At 39.6% G+C, this 19,636-nt stretch overlaps 1 protein-coding gene across 4 annotated transcripts in view; it reads left to right on the top strand.

Annotated features, from left to right (window-relative positions):
- Positions 1–19,636, top strand: part of CCDC88C (coiled-coil domain containing 88C) — a 126,426-nt gene that overhangs the window by 88,450 nt on the left and 18,340 nt on the right. For all 4 annotated transcript variants that reach the window (XM_027869911.1, XM_027869910.1, XM_027869912.1 and 1 more), the window contains exons 21-23: positions 3,162–3,251; positions 7,086–7,327; positions 13,850–14,038. In XM_027869911.1, coding sequence (XP_027725712.1) covers positions 3,162–3,251; positions 7,086–7,327; positions 13,850–14,038 — 521 coding nt within the window. The remainder of the gene's footprint in view (positions 1–3,161; positions 3,252–7,085; positions 7,328–13,849; positions 14,039–19,636) is intronic.

Below are 19,636 nucleotides of genomic sequence, written 5' to 3'. Positions count from 1 at the left end.
TGATTTTTTTAAAGCCAAAACATTGATTGGGCTTAAAAATCAACCATGCACATTGGTTTGTGCTCAGTGCTAAAAAAACATTGTCATAGATGTAAAAGACATCTAGCAGACAGCTGAAAATATGTAATACATTCTTCCTTTCCTTTCTGTTAACCTTTTAATAATAATAATAATAATAATAATAACTAATGGTTAGCATTTATACAACTCTTTAAGTTTTGCAAAGTGCATTACAAATATATCTCGTTTGGTCCTCACAACAATCTTGGGAAGTAGGTGCATTTATTATCCCCTTTTATGGATAAAGAAACTGAGACAGATGGAGGTTAAGTGACTTTCCCAGGATCACACAGCTAGTAAGTTTCTGAGGTTGGATTTGAACTCAGGTGTTCCTGACTCCAGGTTCAGTGCTTTATCCACTCTGCCACCAAGCTGCCTTTCTCCTCCAAGGCTGCCTTAAAAGTGAATTTTTGCAGTTGAAGTCAGAGGATATTAACTGCAGTTGCATTCGTTCAGGAAATGTTTAATGACCATCCACTGTGCCATATGGCATAGGACTTGGTGCAGTGTGGGAATACAGAGATGGGTTAGCAATGGGCTGTTTCCAAGGAATAACTACAGAAGTTCTACTCTGTTACATCATCATGGCGTGAAGATGACTGTATCAAAAATTTAGGGCTTTGAGGGATGTTCGAGGTCATCATTTCCAACACCCTCATTTTACAGACGAGGAAACAGACGTGCAGCTGACTGGGTAGCCTATCAAAATTAGTCTATCACTGTGTATTCTGGCCAAGCACTTTAGTTGTGCAGTGAACTGCGTCCAGAACTTGGGGAAAGGGAATCAATCCAATTTGTATTGTTCAGAGCTACAAAAGCATATCTCTTTACGACTACTGTCCTCCCCTTGCTGCTATCTAGACATGAATACTATGGTGTTGGAAAAATTGGAATCACAAGTAACCTGAAAGGGCAATGAAAAGAACTCTGGCATACATAAGCAAGCTGTAGGATGTTACCAGTGATAACTTATTTGTGAGAAACATAGTTAAAGATATCACCAAGCACTTGGACGACTGGAAAAGTGATAAAATACAGACCCATTAAGGAGGGAGAATGAGTAACAACAGATGAAGGCTGGAGTGCTACGCTGAAATACCCGAGGTATCAAAGGAAACAAAAGAAACCCTCCACCATGTTGGATTGACTCCCTGTGAAGGACGCGGACAAGAATCTTAACAAGATGAGACGGCGTAGAGGTTGCAGTCTATATCATTGGAGTAAATTACCCACCCTAGTCAAGTCATAGACCTATCAAAGAGATTAAATATAATACAAAGCAGCATTTAATAAGTACCACTGTTGTGGTGCATAGAGTGATGACTTATGTCTGGGAGAGCGACGTTGAGAGATGATATCATGGGATTTTGACAGGCGGCAGTGAGGAAGGCATTCTAGATAAAAGGAACTGAATGAGCCAAGGTGCAGAGGTGGGCAAGGGCAAAGTATTTTAATAGAGTCACAACCAATCCAAGATAGTCAGAGCATAGGATATGTAAAGTGGAAAATAAAGACTAGAAAAATAGATGATAGTGATATAGTGGAGTGACTTGAATGCCAGGCTGAGGAGTTCAAATTTTTGTGGGTAGACAGTAGGGAGCTCTTGATAGTTTTTGACCAAGGGTGTGTGGCTCAATCAAAGCAATGCTTTGTGGATGTTTAGGAAGTTCAAGACAGAGGCTGGGAAGCCAGGCCTAGTATTTTATAAGGGAATTAAACACAAATCTCTCTCCACCTAATCTAGATTAGTTTATAACATTATTTAGTGTCAAAGTCCAGATATCTTATGAATTCTAAATAATGATGATGTTGGCTTCATAAATAGACCTTGGTCATACTTGTTTGGGATCAATCATTCAGCGAAAATGGGAGATTATTACTTAATCAGGCCTGTTAGTGTTGACATCTGTGCTAAGTGAGTGACACATTAATATGTTCTTAGAGAGTAATGACTGAGATAATAAAGTAGAGGGAAAATATGGAAACTTTGTTGTTCATTCATATCAGTTGTGTCTGACTCTTCGTGGCCCTGTTTGGGATTTTCTTGGCAGATACTGGAGTAGTTTGCCATTTCCTCCTCCAGCTCATTTTACAGGTGATGAAACTGAGGCAAACAGGGTTAAGTGACTTGCCCAGGGTCACACAGCTAGTAAGTGTGTGAGGATTTGAACTCAGAAAGATGAGTATTCCTAACTCCAGGCCTGGTGCTCTAGCCACTATACCACCTGTTTCTACTATATTTATGCCTGTTAGATACAGTTGTTTTTGTTTTAAATTGTAAATAATTTTTAAAGCCAGGTATATCTACTGTTTGATGTTTTACATAAAACCACGATACTGTTTAGTATTTGAAGTTATAAAAGGCCGTAGATTTTTGGAGCTGAGAGAGTAGTCCATATTATACCCTCATGTTTAGATGAGGAAAGGGAGGCCCACAGAGTCTCATGACTTGCTCCAAGTTCACAGGTAGTGTATATGTGAGACTTTTAGTCTCAGCTCTCAAGAAGATTTAAGTACTAAAAGTCACTTGAATTTTCTGAGTCTCCGTTTCTTCATCAGTAAAATTCAAGGGTTGTTTTAGATGATCTCTGAAGTCCCTTTCATCTCTAAATCTTAGGATCTCATCCATGACTTTAGTTTGGTTCTGCTATGGGTCTCAGCTTAGGGGTTCTTTTAAATATTAAAACAAAACAAAACAAAACAGTCCTAACATGACCAAGGTACATCCTCAAGTGGACATAGGTCAGGAGCCCCATTTTACTAATTTTGCTTTCTTCCAGGGTTGAGTCACTCCAAGTCTCTTCATTTTTAATGTTTCCCAAGGGTCTGGTACAGTCTTATGTGTGCCAAATGGGCATCAGGAACTCTTTATTAACTGACTAGTATTGCCATCAGGGGTTTTAGTCTTTTTAATTCAGACAAATGGGGAAGAGAGGTTATTCCCTTGAATTTTAAGGTACAGTTAGAGGTGGACATACTGAAAAGGCATTTAGAGGGGCTGCAGTGCTGAGATCCCACTGAATATTTATGTTTGGTATTTCTCTGCTGCTTAAACAAGGTCAATTTAATTTTTATACCTTTGTTTCTTGCTGTTTTCCCAGAGATAAACTGAATGCCTTAAGAAGACATAAAGAAAAACTAGAAGAAAAAATTATGGATCAATATAAATTCTATGATCCTGCTCCAAAGAAGTAAGTTTAATGAAGCTATGTTGCTATTTGCCTTTTTTTTTAAGCTTTGACTATGCAGGAAGGAGGCATTGTGGTACAGAGGGAAGAACACTATCTCTGAGGTCAGAGGACCTGAGTTCAGATCCTACCTCTGATCTTCATTGCCATTGTGACGTTGGGTACAAGTCACTAACTTCCCTTGGCCTCATTTCTCCCATCTGTAAAATAAGGGCGTTGGGCTTGATGACTTCTGAGGTTCCTGGAGCTTAAAAATCTATATTCCTGTGAGTCATAATAGTTTAAGTGGGACAGGGATTAGAAAAGTGCTTATTCAATTCAAAAGGAGATGTAGAACTACGTGTACTTTGTGTATTTATCACTGGAAAGATAACATGCACAGAAATCCGTTCAGCCCTTGGCTGTTGAATCCCAGTTAAGGGCCCGTTAGAAATATAAATTGGCCACACCAAGATACATGTTCCAGTTTAAGTGCAGCCCCATTTGTAGGCCCAGTTGTAGAATCACCGTCTCAGAGTTGGAGGGAATCTTAGAAGGGTCATCTGGGACAACCTCTCCCTGAAGCAGCACCCCCACCCACCCCCTCAACGTTGATGAAAAGTGGCCATGTGGTCCCTCCTCAGAAGCCCATTCTGATGGTGAGGAAGCTTTTCCTTATATTTAGCTTTTAATCTCATTTGCTTTATTTTCCATTCACTGTTTCTGGTTCTGGCCTCTGGGGTCAAGCAGAATTCATTTTGACAAGCATTTATTAAATCTCTCCTATGGGAAAAAAAATGCTGTGCTGCATACTAGGCATACCAAGAGGGAAAAACATTAAAAGCCTTGTCCTCAAGGAGCTCACGTTCTATTTGGAGCTGCAGCATATGAACATAAATAAAATTCATGATTATTTGAGGAGGGAGAGGGCACTAACCACTGAGTGGAGTGAGGATGGTGAGAAGACTTTTAGGTGATTGTGTCTAGCTAGAAATGTCCCATCCCCATGTGTTAGCCATGCTCTGCTTTTTCTTTTCTTTATTTTTTCTTTTCCTTCCTTCTCTTTTGGTGCATTGCGCCTTGGTAGGAAGCTGCTAATTACCAGGCAAAGGCAAGTTGAAAAGCCCGCTATAAATATATGAAATAATATACAGAAGGCCATTTGCCATCACATTAGTGGAGTTGGCCATGAGTGCTCCCCATAAAAATTAGTGAGGATGGAGGATCTTTGAAGGGCATGGGGAATTTATCAGTAATAAGCACAATGTTCGTCTTCCTGTTATTGCCAAGTAACTGCTATATATGTACAAATTATGGCCTGGCATCTGTAAGTGACATGTTAAAAGGGCTAGAGGAATGCTTTCCCAGGTTTCAGGTTGTTAGAAGAGAACAGAGCATTCCTTGAAGAAAATCGAAGTGTTGCTTTAAGGTAAAAATCAAAGAAGGAAAAGGATTTGGAGAGGATGCGTGGAAAGGTACCCTGACCCTTTATCAGATCAAGAAAGGAAAAATTCTGCCAGAGAACGAACTAGTGAAATATCAGAGTTAAGTAATAGGCTTAGTTGTAAGCCTATTATAATATTTAGCAATAGGTAATTAATAAGTACTGAACAATAAATAAGTACTTAATTGAGAATAAATATTAATAATAATAATAAATAGTAAGACTCTTCCTGTAATAATGGCAGACTTTCCTCCTTAAGGAGACCAGGAGTGATGGTTTGAATCCACAGGTAACCTTCAGAAGACAGGTCATACAGTTAGGGTCAAAAGAAGGAATGGTTAGTGGTGGTTGGTGAGTCCCTGCAGAGGAGGACCCAGGAAACTGTTTGTCTACCTGGTAGTAGTAGAGAGATCTTTTGTCTTTGTAGTACTTAGGTCAGACATGGTGGATTCTTTCAAACTCATGATCGAGGTTCAGAAATACATTTATCAGAGATTTTAATGTCCTAGGAAGGGAATGGAAGTGTTTTCATCACTGCAGATGGTAGGTTGTCACATGCTATGTGACTTGCCCAGGGTCACACAGCTAGTAAGTATCTGAGGCCAGATTTGAACTCAGGAAGATGAGTCTTCCTGACCACCCCCTCGCTGCCCTCAACTATACAAATATTAGCTAGCTGTCATTGAGAAGCATACTGTCCTGGACTACTCATGTGATATGTTGTGCTCCATCAGCCCTAGTCAGATGACATCTGGAATGTGAAGTTCCATTCTGAGGAGCACATTTTAAGAGCACAGGTCCATTGACAAACTGGTGTATTCCAAAGAGAAAGCCTAGGTGGAGAGCTAGAAGAGCTCAGGACTGGTGGAAGGGTTCTTCTCGGAACTGTAGATGTTGTGTCTGGACAAGAAAAGATATAAGGAAGATGTGACAGAATTCTTAAAATATTTAAAGGAAGAGATTTCACTCATTCCCTTTAGGTCCAAGTAGAACTACGAGAAACAATAGATGCAGGTCTTGAAAGGCAGAAACTTCCTAACGGTCATTGAAAAGTAAGATGGCAATTGTAGTTGGTTTCCTCTACACGAGAACATTTCAAGTGATGGCTAGATGACACCTTAAACATGGTAGGCAGTTTGAAAATGCTTGTCAAATTGAATCAATTACCTACAAACTATAGGCTTGTTGTGAGAGTTGATTGGGCACTTTTGGTGATGTCTTGCTAGCTTTGTTTTAAATTCTGGTTCCTTAGACCTCAGAGATGCCAGATAGATGGAATGAACTATTTCTAAGGCATCTCCTCTACCCTGGGCTCTGCCATTAACTTGTTTTGTGACCTGAGGCCAGGTACCAGAGACCTCTCTGCTTGTGAACCTGGTCACTGGGGAATACAGTCTGCCGAGGAGAGGAAGAGATTCTAGGTCAGGGGTGGGGAACCTGCGGCCTCGAGGCCACACGTGACCCTTTAGGTCCTCAAGTGCAGCCCTTTGACTGAATCCAAACTTCACAGAACAAATCCCCTTAATGATAGGATTTGTTTTGTAAAACTTGGACTCAGTCAAAAGGCCGCACCCTAGAGGACCTAGCAGTCCACATGTGGCCTTGAGGCTGCAGGTTCCCCACCCCTGTTCTAGATCTTATCTATTCCTGATTCCTGAAATTCTCCCACCTCAAGGAATTTGAATATTATAGCATGAAGTAGCATGCTAAATGAATGATCTTGTCTGTGTGCTTTTCATCTTACCCATTTCTCTGATTCCTTTTCAGTTTCCTGAAAGGTAGCCAAACAAGCAGAAAACTGTCTTAAAGTCAAAATGGCACATAGTAGTGATTCCTCTTTGAGATACATCTCTTTAAGGGATCATGTAATTTGAGAATTATCTGATAAAATCTCTTCATTTTACAGATGAGGCACCCAAAAAAGAAGTGTACAAAGCTAGATAGTAACTTAAGTCTTCTTATTCCCAGGCTAATCCTGCTTCTACTGTACTAGGATGAAATTAGCTGTCAGTTAACCACAAGCTTATTATCCAGTCTGTAAATTGTTGTTTTTGTTGTTTTCGGGCTAACTTCCATTTCATTCAACATTCTAGGCCGGAGTCTCTTTAGGAAATATCATTTTGTTCTATAATTACAATGCTGTGTCCCTCTACTAACTCAATTATTTGAGAATTGACTTTATTTCCTTTGAAATAATTCTCTTTTAGACCAAAAGGGAATTTGGGTTTTAATAATGACACTCACTGTACCACCCCAGCCCTGTGCCCAGCTTGTTAAATACCCTTGTTTCCCTGCATCTCCAATGACCGACCCAGCCCCCACATTGATATTTGAAGGGTTGAGCAGCTTCAAGAAACACAGCTCCTAAGGGTATCTTATAGTAGTTTCTTCTTGAAAAATCTCTTTCCAAATAGAAAAAACCACTGGATTGGAGCCAAAGCCTTAGTCAAACTCATCAAACCAAAGAAAGAGGGTTCAAGAGAACGCCCCAAATCAACTGCTGATAGCCCTCCCTGGCAGCTGGAGTCCACAGATCCTGCTTCTCCATCTGCTTCCCAGCATCTCAAATTACAGCCAGAGACTCCAGATAATGTTGCTGCTACAGGTTCCAACAGCCAGGATGAGAGAGATGCGCATAGTGGACCTGGGGGCAAAGGTAGGCTTTTCCTTCCCTTACCCTGACTTACCCTGGTCCCAGTTTGGGTAACATGCTAAATTATTGATTAGATAAGTGGAAAGAGTGAAAGAGAGAGAGGGGGAGAGAGAGAGTGTGTGTGTGTATGTATACACTTCCAACTCAGGTAGGGATTCTATGACAGGTTATTTTCCAAATGGCAAAACATAAACATGTATCAGTTGGTCTTAAAGTTCTGTCATGTCCTAATGACTCTTTCATTATAGAGCCGGAAGCATTATTTACCAGGTAGGAGTTCTAAACATTTGCAACTGTCATCCCAGTTGGTACATTAGAGAAAGTGTGCCTGTGTATGTTTTTATGCCCACTTAGTATTTATAATGAAATATTTCTTTGTAAAGAGCTAATACATCTTCACATAGCCTGTACGAACCCTCAGGATCTGCACAGAATTCCTGGGCAGGTTTGTTTTAAGCTTTATTGATATTACAGAAGCAATCTATTAAGTAACATTTCCTTGCCTGTACTAATGATACTTCAGATTTGTAAAGCACTTTACAAAGCACTTTTGTCACAACCCTCCCAAGAAGAGACTATGTAGTTGGTTCAGTTATTATCCGATGTTACAGAAAAGAAAGTTGACACTCAGGTTGGTGGGGTTATTGGTCACATGGCTAGTATGTAGCACTGGAGTGAACTCCATTATAATAAATGACAGCCTATGGCTTAACCCCCCCAGGTCTTCCCAATGCAAGTCCAGTGTTCTTTCCAACGCTCCATGTTTCCTCTCCAGTTTAATTTTCTTCTTGTTGATATAGACTTCAATTCCTCTTACAAAACAAATTTCCACATTAGTTATGCTCCTTCAAAAAAAAAAACACAAAAATGTCTCAATTGGCAGTCTAAGTCCATCAGATCTCTATCTGGAAGTGTTTCATCATGTATTTGGAATTGAGAATTGGAATTATCGTGAGTCATTGTGTTAATCAGAGTTATCAGATCTTTCCAAATTGATTATCTTTACAATGTTGCTGTCATTGTAAATTATTCTTCTGGTTCTGCTCACTACACTTTGAATCAGTTCATAAATATCTTCCCAGGTTTTTCTAAAACCATCTCTTTCATTACTTCTTACAGCATAAGAGCATTCCATCACATTCATAAATGATAATTTTTTTGGCCATTCACCGCTTGATGGGCATCCCTTCAGTTTTTTATTCTTTCATGTGGCGAATTGTTTAGCCCAACATACAGCTGCCTCTAGTGATTGCCACTAGGTACATATCTTCAGATATAGAAACAGTAACACATACATATCTATGCAAAAGTAATATATGTATTCAGAATTAGGGGATCCTACTTGGTCTACCCCTGGCTCTGCCGTTAATTTGTTCTGTGACCTGAGGCCAGGTCCCTTCTCTCTCTAGCTTCCGTTTCTTCATCTCTGAAATGGGGAGTTTAGACAAGATGGTCTTAAAGGACCCATCCACAAGTCTGTGACTTTGGTCCTTGTGATGTAGCACAAAACCTTATGCAGATAAGAGATACAGATGTAGAGACTTTCCTACAGACCTGTAAAAATTTGCCATGGGCCAGTGCCCATCATTTTAAAATTCTGGATTAAACCTGATACTGTTTTTTTAAGGGAAAGGAAAACTCTGATACTAGTGAGTGTATTACTTTTTGAACTAGGCCCATGATTCCCATTGATATAGGTAGCTTCCAGCTTGGAAATGCCCCTTCCCAATGCACAATGGCCCCCACTCTATGACTTAGAGAAAGTTACTTGGCATCACTGCAAAGTTTAGTAATTTACCCAGGGTCACACTGCTAGTATCTATCAAAGGCAAGACTTGAACTAAGGTTGTTCTGACTCTGAAACCAGCTCTCTATTCACAATGACTTGGACCTACCAACCTTTTTAGATAAATTAGGCTTTTTAAAAAAACTAACTTGATTTTTCTACATCCAGACATTTTTGTTTCTTGATATGTGTGATGTAACATTATAGGCGGGTAGTTTGGTGCAGTGGATAGAATGTTGGACCTGGAGTCAGTAGGACTTGAGTTCTAATCCAGCTTCAGAAACTTACTAACTGTGTGACCCTGGGCAAGTCACTTAACCCTGTTTGCCTCAGTTTCCTCATTTGTAAAATGAGCTGGAGAAGGAAATGGCAAACCACTACAGTATCTCTGCCAAGAATACCCCAGATGGGGTCATGGAGAGCTGGAAGCAACTTTAGAAATCACCTATTTAGTTAAGCTTCCTCATTTTATAGATGAGGCCCAGAGGAGGAAATCCATAGGATCATTGATAATCATAACTAGCATTTATGTAGTACTTTTAAGTTTGCAAAGCACTTTATATGTTTTATCACTTAATTCTCACAACCACCCAGTAAGGTAGATGCTATTATCATCCCCCTTTTTGGTGGTTGTCCTTTATTCTTGAAGAGGACCAAAATGGCATCACTATGTTGAGATCAGTGTACATTGTGGCCAGCTGTGGCTAACATAGACCAGTACGAGGTCAGAAGGCTCTACAACAGGTTGGGGATAAATAGTTTGTATGAATATTTGGAGTGGAGATGTCTCTAAATTTGTGCATCTCATGTTTCTTTTGAGCCACTGATATCCCCATTTTATAGATAAGGAAACTGAGTCTGAGAGAGTGACTTGCCCAAAGTCACACAGCTGATGAATGTTTAAGGCAAAATCCACATTCAGGTCATCCTGACTCTGTGTCCACTGTGTTCCTTTGCTGCTCCTAGAGCCAGACACAGAACTTATCTCGTCCAACCACTTTACAGATAAAGAAACAGAATGAGGGAAATTAAAGGGACCTTGCTGAAGATAACACGTTTAATAAGTAGCAGAACAGAGGTGCTAACCCAGCCCCTCTATCTCCAAATCCAACCTTCTTCCTCCATTCCAGTTTGCGATTTGTTGTAAATTGGCTTTGTCAGTTATAATGAGCCTAAATCCATAAAGAAAACTGCAGAAATTAAATGCCCATCTAGTCCATCTTGGTAAACTTACCCATGTGTGGGGAGGTTAAAGAACATTATTTTGTAGCTATTTTTCCTTTTTCAAGCTCTATTCCATGCTTGTAAAATATCTAAATTTGATACTACAGGCTCACCCGTTCTCTGCCACATTCTGATAGCTCAAAGCATCTCAAAACATGCACCAGGGAACCAGGGAAAAGGAGCAATTAGAAGAAGGGAAGGACTTGGCACAAAGGAATAGGGATCTGTTTTGTTCTTGTTGTTTTAGTTTTGTTTTTTAAAGTTTTAAGAAGTAAAGAGCTTTGTTAATATCAATTCTGCAGACCAGTAAAATGTGCCGTGGACCAGGGTTCTTGGTTTTAAAATTCCAGATTAAACCTAGATTACCATTTTTAAAAAAGGAAAGGAATGTTCTGATTACCTCCAAGACCTCCACAAACTCAAAATAAACCTAATGGATGTTACCAGGACCTTGGTTCCTTTACAATCCGTGAAATGAAACGTCATCAGTAGATGGCACTGTTGTTGAAGAAATTATGGCAAAGGAAGAAAAAATCTACAGTCTGAACTGTTAAAATTGTTGGAGGGAATGAGAAGAAAAAGTACAAACCATGGTGATTATCAACTTAAAGTTAGTTTCCTGAAGTCCCAAAAGTCCTTGTGCAGTTTAAACCAATTAAAAACTTAAATCTGATTCACTCAAACATTTGGGTAAAAATAATCATTGATTAAAATCCAGAAATATAGAATTGAGTGGGAGGGTACTGGAGCAGAAAAAAGAAATTATAGCAGTATAGAGTTTGTTGGATTCTTTGATAGGTTAAAGGAAAAAAAGCAAATCAGAATTCAGACTAAAGAAATGTTTTCATAGAAAATCAAAGAAAATTGGAGTTGTGCTTCGGAATTAAATTTATTAAATTAAAATTTTAATTTAAAATCAAATTTATTAGATTAAAAATTCACTTCAATTGATTGGAAAACCATAGAACATCTAGATATTCTATCAGGAAGAGGCCTTGGGAATTTGTTTTTGCTGTTTTTACTGAAATAGCAACTGTAGAATTGTATTCTGTGCTCTAAATTCATGATTCCCTTCTATTTAATAACTAAAAACCGTTACATTTAAATATACTCCAGATTGTCTCACCAGTGGTCAGGGTATGATTCTCCACCAGTGCTGTATGGATGGATGAAATTTTGGCCTTAAAGAATTTGCCACACTGACAAGTTTGATCCCAGTCCTAATTGGGATCTGAGTACAGTGTATGACTTTTCCAACCAAATCAGTCAACCGTCATTCATTAAATGCTTTAGATATGCGTCACTATGCTGTAGGCCTTTCTGCTTTATGAGCTAATGTTGGGATCTTAAGTCTGTAGAGATAATTTTGTTTTCATTTCTGACATTTCTGTTCATTTCATTTATTTTGTTTTCTTTTTTTTGGGCCACCCGGGTGATGATAATTTAGCAGCACCACGCAAAAAGAGTCCCTTCTTGAGAAGCAAAAGCAAGGACAAAGAAAAGTCTCCAACAGCTCTCTCTAAACGCCTGCGATTCTGGTCTTCCTCCGACATCCCACCCTCTCCTAACGAGTCTCTCTCTTTCTCGGCCATTGGAGATTTCTAATACCACCTTTTCTTTTATCATTTTTCTTCATCACGTACCTTCATTCATCTCTGGAATTCCAAAGCAAAAACAATAGTGTAAATGCTAAATGACCAGTGGGCATGAGTGACCCTCCCTTCCCTTTTGATACCAATGCTATAAGGTACTCCAATCACAAACCCAAGCTAAGTTTTAACCTAGACAATGTGGATTGTAATTCCAAAGTAGAAGATGAGTTCTTACACCTGCTGGATTGTTTCTTCAGTGCATTAGTTTAGGGGAACCTCCTGGTACACACAGCACACGTATGTGTCTCTTGGACCAGGGCTCCATAGTAAGTGAGCAAAGTTGTGTGTGCTTCCAAGTCTCTCGTCATTGCAGGCTTATTTCATGTCCGGCTGTAAATTGGTATTGGTCAGCTATTGCTACACTTCCTAAAATGTAATGCTTTCCATAAAGTGGGATTTTTTAAAAAAAAACTATCTCTTGTGCAACTGAGTTTTAAGTCACCACCCTTTTCCTGTTGCCATGTTATAGTATCCTAACAAATGCGACCACCTGTTAATATGCTGCTCTTATTAAAAGCTCAATTCCCATGTCTCTATGTTCCATGTTTGTTTTTTAGGGATCTGCTGCTCCTTTTATGTATTTTGAAAAATTGGATCAGTCTGTCCTGGGACAGATTCCAGCTTAGGACAGAGCTTTATATCTATGAAAATTTTCTACGTAAAAATAGTTGTTGACAACACCAACGCTGTCAGGAAAAGGAAGAAACAGTCAGTCAGCACAGGCCTTTAGCTAAAGCACAGCTGCGGTTTTACCCTTTCTTTCTGTCCTTCTGGCATGTTTTCTAAGACCATATTATTTCTGTCCTCCATGCTAACTGCTCACTTCATCCTTCCCCATCTCCTCTCATCTCTGTCCTCCCTCCCATTTGGTCCTTGTTTTAACTTAACTCCTACATAATCTATGCAGATTCATTTCACCAAACTTGAATCTTGCTTCTCATCAAGGTTACCTCCCGAAATACGAAATGTGCTTAGAGCTATGGGCCATTTAAATGGTTGGCACATGGAGCCCAATTCTCTAATTTCTGAGAGGGTACAGAAGGTCAGGTGCATGTGAAAGAGACTCCAGATTGGGGGTAGAGAGGCTCTGGACTAAGACAATTGGTCGTATGATACCTTGGTCATCAAAATGAAACATTTTAGAATATTGTTGGTTTGCTTTTACTTTTCAGTTATACTACTGTCAGGAAAGTTTGGCTGTTGAGTTAATTTGTACTTTGTGATATAAAAAAACCATTCACGTTTTTGGAAATCAAAGGGAAAAAAATACAGTTTTTTTTCCTTTTGGGGGAAGGAATATGTATGATGGTCCACATTTTTCCTTTTAAAAAAATCATGAGGTGTTAAATCTTCTAAGATAATGAATAATACCAAGTATTATAGAAAAATCGCCCAACAGTCCAATTTCCTAAGCCGCTAAAGTTTCTACTAAAAGTTTTTTTTTTTTAAATCATAGAATTTTTTCAGGAGACACTATTTTTAAACGATTTTGAAATTTGGTTAAAATATTAAAAAGGGAGCTTGCCCCCAGCTAATCTTTTGGGGCTTATCTTCCTTTCTGTTTCTTTTCTTCAATACTTTCTTCTCTCTCATTCTTTGGTCTGTACCTGATAAGACAGGTAAGGGTCCATTTTAAAACAGGCCCCAAGAGGCCTTAAATGGAATCAGGTTTCCTTTGAAACAGACTACTGGGGGGAATGCTGATTAATAGTTTGTCCATCAAGCTGCTTGTTTGTGCAGTTCTGTGTGTCTGTCCTTCCTCCCCGGCTTCTTGGTTTTCTTTGTGATCGATAACCTGGGAGAAATCTTTTAACTCTTAATTTTTCTCCCCCCCTCCCCCATCCTCTGCTCTTCCTGCCACAGTCACCAGTGATCTGAAGCAGAAACGAGGTTCCCCTCATGGAGGCAGCAGTGACCACTTTGAGGGTTCCACGGACTCCATGGTCAAACACTGGCACACAGAGCTGAGCTCAAGGGCTCACTCCACCTCGGCCATCCATCTAACCCCTTCTAGCTCAACCCCCATTGCCAGGCACACAGGCCTACCCAAAGGTAGGTAAGAAAAGGCCGTCATCCCTGGAATTATCTGTTATCCATCTCGGGCTTGAAGTCAAGATTTTCACCTTCACTGCATTTTTGCATTCTGATTTCCAGTACATGTAGGAAAACATGCATTCCATTTCCATAAAAATTCTATAGAAACCCATCATGAGAAGCAGCCAACCTATGATCCATAAGCTGTTAGTCAACCAGACAATTTATCAGATGTGTCCTATATGCCTTTCACAGTTCTGGGCATACGTACCAAGACAAAAGTGAAAACTGTTCCTGCCCTCAAGGAGCTTAGTTTCTACAAAGGAGACAAAACATAAATAACCATATACAAAATGAATAAAAAGTAGTTTTGGGAGGGAGGCTGCTGGGGCCTAGGGTGAATCCGTTTACCAAGTATTTATTAAGCACCTACTATGTGCTAAGCAATATACTATAAATATAGGTAGGAGCGGCTAGGTGGCACAGTGGATTGAGTGCTGGGCCTGAGGTCAAGAAGACTCATCTTCCTGAGTTCAAACCTGGCTGGGTGATCTTGGGCAAGTCATTTAACCCTGTTTGTCTCAGTTTCCTCATCTGTAAAATGAGCTGGAGAAAGACATGGCAAATCACTCCAGTGTCTCTGCCAAGACAAACCCAAATGGGGTCACGAAGAGTCAGACAGGGCTGAAACAACTGAACAAATCCAAGTACAAGTACAAAGAATGAAACAATCCCTACCCATTGACAAGCCAGATGATCTCAAGTAAACTGTTTGCAGTTTGCTCAGGATTACTTAGCTTGTTGGAGAATAGAAAATTCCCAGGGTGGTGAGCAGGCTGAAATGAGGATGTGATTCAAAGCAATCTTTTGAAATTCCTAATGGGAAAATGTGGCAAAGCAAAATACTTGAGTACTGGAAATTATATGTAAATGGTCTTGGCATAAGATCAAGAGATAGCTAGAAAGGCCTTTGGAGATCATGTGCCACTTTTTTGCCCTTCTCAGAATAATGTTTTTAAATAATTGAAGGAAGTGCTACGTTTCTGTTAGAGGTTAGTGAAAATAAAAATTTATAGTTTTTACTTGTTTACAGGGCCACTGCCTAGAATTTCTCCATGGATCCCAAGTAAAGAACCCCTGATATGGACTTTTTCACATGTGGACTGAGGCCCAAATCAGGGAAATTTTATCCTCAAGGCCACTTAGCACTGTGTAGGCACTTAATTAAATGTTTATTGAATTGATTATAGGTTGTTATTGTTGTTTAGTTGTTTCAGTCATGTTGGACTCTTCATGACCCCATTTAGGGTTTTCTTGGCAAAGATACTGGAGTGATTTGCCATGTCCTTCTCCAGTTCATTTTACAGATGAGGAAACTGAGGCAGATCAGGTTAAGTGACTTGCCCAGGGTCACACAGCTAGTAAGTATCTGAGGCTGGATTTGAACTCCTATCTTCCTGACTCTAGGCCTGGTCCTCTATGTACTGTATCACCTAGGCACCCCTTGATTATGGGTAGTAAGTGAAAAATATAAGATATGTATCTTTGTCCTCTTTCTGTGAAATACCACTGAGGCAAACATTTGTAGCTCAGTGTATCAGTGTCCACTTTTGGGAGGACAGCTTTCAAATCCTAATTCATCTCAGAACCAGGGACTGTTTCAGAAAATAATTTTGCTTCCTACAGAGCTGGAGCCTTTCCCTCAAGGCTCATTGTTCTGGGCTGACCTACCACCTAATTATCTGTTTCAACTATGATGGAGCTATGTTCTTGGAGTGGCTTATGGCTTGACCCCATCAGGCCAGGCCTGATCCATTGTCATTTACAAAATGCTGTTGGGAGAGGATATTGAAGTGATTCCTACTCTTGGAACTGTGCACCACAGTCAGATCCAGTTAGAACTCGAACTGTTCTGTTTCCCCAACATTGATTCTTCAAGTAACTGAGCTTTTAAGTATCCAGAATACATTATACATGTATGCACGTAGAATTTTTGTTAGTGTGGAAGATAAACCTTTGTTTTGTAGGGGAAGTCATGAATTTTTGCCAAATTAGAATTGGACTGGTGCCTAGCTGGTTTTAAGAAGAGGACTTTTTCCCATCTTTTCGAAACAAAATGGGAATTAATTTGCAGCATTTCATTTCCTGATGGTTCTTTGCTGTTATGAGCTAATCTTACAGAGTTTAGTTTACTAAGCAGTTCCCTTCTCCCCTGGCTAACAGCATTTCCCTTAGCATGTTCTTAATGGAGCAGCAGCATTTCAAATAATGGTATTTCAATTCAATAAACATTTTTAAGTGCCCGCTATGTGCCAGGCACTATGCTAAGCACTGAGGATATAAAAAGAGACAAAAGACAGCCCCTGCCCTCAAGGATTTTATAGTCTAATTGTGGGAGACAGCATGCAAACAAATATATAGAAAGCAAGCTATGTACAGGATAAATAGGAAATAGTTAAAAGAGGGGAAGAGATGAATTTAAGAAGGTTTAAGGAAGGCTTCTTATAGAAGGATTTTAATTGGGACTTAAAGGAAGCCAGGGAGGTAAGTAGTTAGAGCAGAGAAAGGGGAGTATTCCAGGCATAGGAGACAGCCAGAGAAAATTCCAGGAACGGAGAGATCAAGAGTGTCCGTGGAAGAGCAAGGAGGGCAGTGTCCCTGGATTAAAGAGTATAGGGAAGAAGACTGGAAAGGCAGGAGGGAGCTAGGTCACAAAGGGCACCCCGAGAGTGGTGCCAGTGTCAGAATGGAGAAGGGGGCATATTTGAGAGATGCCACAGGGGTGAAAGCAGCAGACTTTGGCAGCATCTTGCAGATGGGGGAGTGAGAGAGAATGGGGAATCCAGGATGATTCCTGGGTTATGAGCCAGAGGAACTAACTAGGAGGATGTTATTGCCTTCCCAAGGTGGGAGTGGGTGTGGGAGGGTTTGGGGGAAAGATAATGAGTTTAAGGTGTCTGTTGGACACCTAGTTTGAGATGTCTGAAAGGCAGTTGGAGATTCGAGATTGGAGGTCCGCAGAGAGATTTGGGCAGGTAGGTAGATTTGAGAATCATCTCCATAGAGATGGTAATTAAATCCATGGGAGCTGATGAGGTCACCAAGTAAAATAGTATAGAGACAGAAGAGAAGCTAGTAATAATATTAATAGCTAGCAATTATATAGTGCTTTTAAAGTTTACAGTGTACTTTACATATATTACCTTATTTGATAATTGAAAAAGGTTCAGTTTTTTTCCTCTTGACCTTCCATTGTTTGGAAGCCCGTTACAGAAGGCAGACAGGTACTGATAGACGAGCTATAGCTATGTGTTTCCGGTCAGCTCTCTTTGACCAGCTGGTTTCTTGGCCCAGCTTTGCCACTAATAAGCTATAAAGACTTAGACAAATCATTTCACCTCTCCATGAAGCCATTCTTGGTCCTGGCAAATGCTAGTGACTCCATCCCCAAACTACTTTGTTTTCGCTTTGTGTATATTGTATAATATACATATTATATATATATATGTATGTATGTATGTATATATTATATTGTATAATATACATATTATTATTATATGTTATATATAATATGTGTTAGTACACGAGAGACCGTGGGGGTATGGTGAATAAATAATAATTTAATAATTATAGTTATCATTTATATAATGCTTTAAGCTTTGCAAAACAGTTTACAAGTATCTCATTTTATTATAATTATGATAGCTAGCATTCATACAATGCTTTAAGTTGTGCAAAGGCCTTTACAAATGTCTCATTTTATTCTCAAAACAACCCTCAGAAGCAGGTGCTATCGTTGTCCCTGTTTTACAAATGGGAATACTGAGGGAAACAGATTAAGTGACTTGCCTAGGGTCACAGAGCTAGTAAGTGTCTGAGGCTGAATTTGAACTCAGACCTTCCTGACTCTGGTCCAGCACTCTTGCCACCTGAGAACTAGCCTCAGAGCCAGGAAGATCTGGGTTCAAATTCTACCTCTGACACATACTGGCAGTGTGATCTAAGTGATCAAGTCATTTAACTGCAATACCCTGGGCAGATTTCTTGATCTTTATCTTGCAGAAAAGGCACTGATATGCCTACGTTGACAGAGGTGGTTTCTTCATCCAGGAGTTCACCATGTCATTGAAATCATAGGCTGTATCCCTCCCCCTGTCAAGAAATGTGGACCCATGCATAATCAATAATATGTTGCTTGTTTTCTCAAGGGCGGGGGAATGGGCAGGAGAGAATTTGGAATTCAAAATTGTTTAAAAATGAACGTTCAAAAGTTTTTTATGTAATTGGAAAATATTTAGCAAAATATATATTTAAATTTTTTTAAGTGGGGAAAAAAAAGGAAATGTGGACCCATGTATAATTGATAATATATTGCTTGTCTTCTCAAGGGGTGAAGGAAGGTTAGGAGGGAGAGAATTTAGAACAAAAAGTTTTTAAAATCAGGGTTAAAAAATTTCTTATGGAATTGGGAGATATTTAGCAAAATAAAATAGATTAAAATTTTTTTTTAAATTGGGGAAAAAGGGGGATGTGTACCAAGTTGATAGATTTTTGTTAATTAAAGATTCTGGTGAGCCTTTCCAGTTTCCCTGCTCCCTCTACTCTCTCCCTACTCCAAGGGAAATAAGTAAAAGTCCAGGGTGGAGAAAGACTAATTAATTACCTTCAGGGTGACCTCCTTTTGGTCTGGCTTTGATGCCAAAAAGCATGACTCAGTGGTTTAAATATTAAACTTCTTTTATTTTATCCTTAGACCAGTTTTCTCCAGAGCACCCAGAGTATCCATCTTGTTTCAGAGGGAAATAAGCCCTGTTAAAGGTTATAGAGGTAAATAGAAAAGAAAGGCCTAGACTTGAATGGAGAAGTAAGTCAGTGGGTTCCTAGAGGGAAAAGTAGAGAAAAAAGGCAACATGGCTTCCTGTCCTGGAAACAGCCCTGAGAATGGATCCCACTAGAGTTAGAGGGCACTGAACAGAGCTCTCATTCATTCCTTCAACAAGCATGTAGTAAACTCTTGCTGTTTGTAAGTTCCTGGGGAAACAAAAATAGACTGGGGGAGGGAGAATTTGGAACTCAAAATTTTTTTAAACGAATGTTAAAAAAAATTCTTATCTGTAAATTGGGAAATAGCAAAATAAATAAAAATATATTCAATAAGCTTTTTGGTCAAAGGCTGGGGACAGAAGAATTCACATATTTAGATAGTGCTAGTGCCAGTTACAATTGTTATCTCATTTGATCCTCACAGTAACCCAGGGAAGTAGGTGCCTTGAATATCCCCATTTTACAGATGAAGAGACTGAGGCAAACAGAGGTGAAGTGACTTGCCCAGAGTCCCACACCTAATTAGTGTCTGAGGTCAGATTTGAATTCAGGTCTGGCCCCTCTACCCATTTCACCACCTTGCAAAGTGCTCTAGGGAATTTGAATTTGAATTTCCTTAAAGGAAGGCAGGAAGGAATTTTAGTAGAAGAAAGGAGACCTGTTCCAAAGACATGCATTGGAGACATTGGGAGTAAGAGCACAGAACTGAGAGAATCCAGCATGAAACTAGGGGACAGAGAGTAATCTTGTGTGTGAAAATACAGGAATATGTGAAGGAGAGTAATAAGTGCT

This window comes from Vombatus ursinus, unplaced genomic scaffold (assembly GCF_900497805.2).
Source record: "Vombatus ursinus unplaced genomic scaffold, bare-nosed wombat genome assembly UNPS02014794.1, whole genome shotgun sequence".
Taxonomy (NCBI): domain Eukaryota; kingdom Metazoa; phylum Chordata; class Mammalia; order Diprotodontia; family Vombatidae; genus Vombatus; species Vombatus ursinus.
Note: the sequence above shows the minus strand (reverse complement) of the source record. Positions and strands in the feature narration are given on the sequence as shown.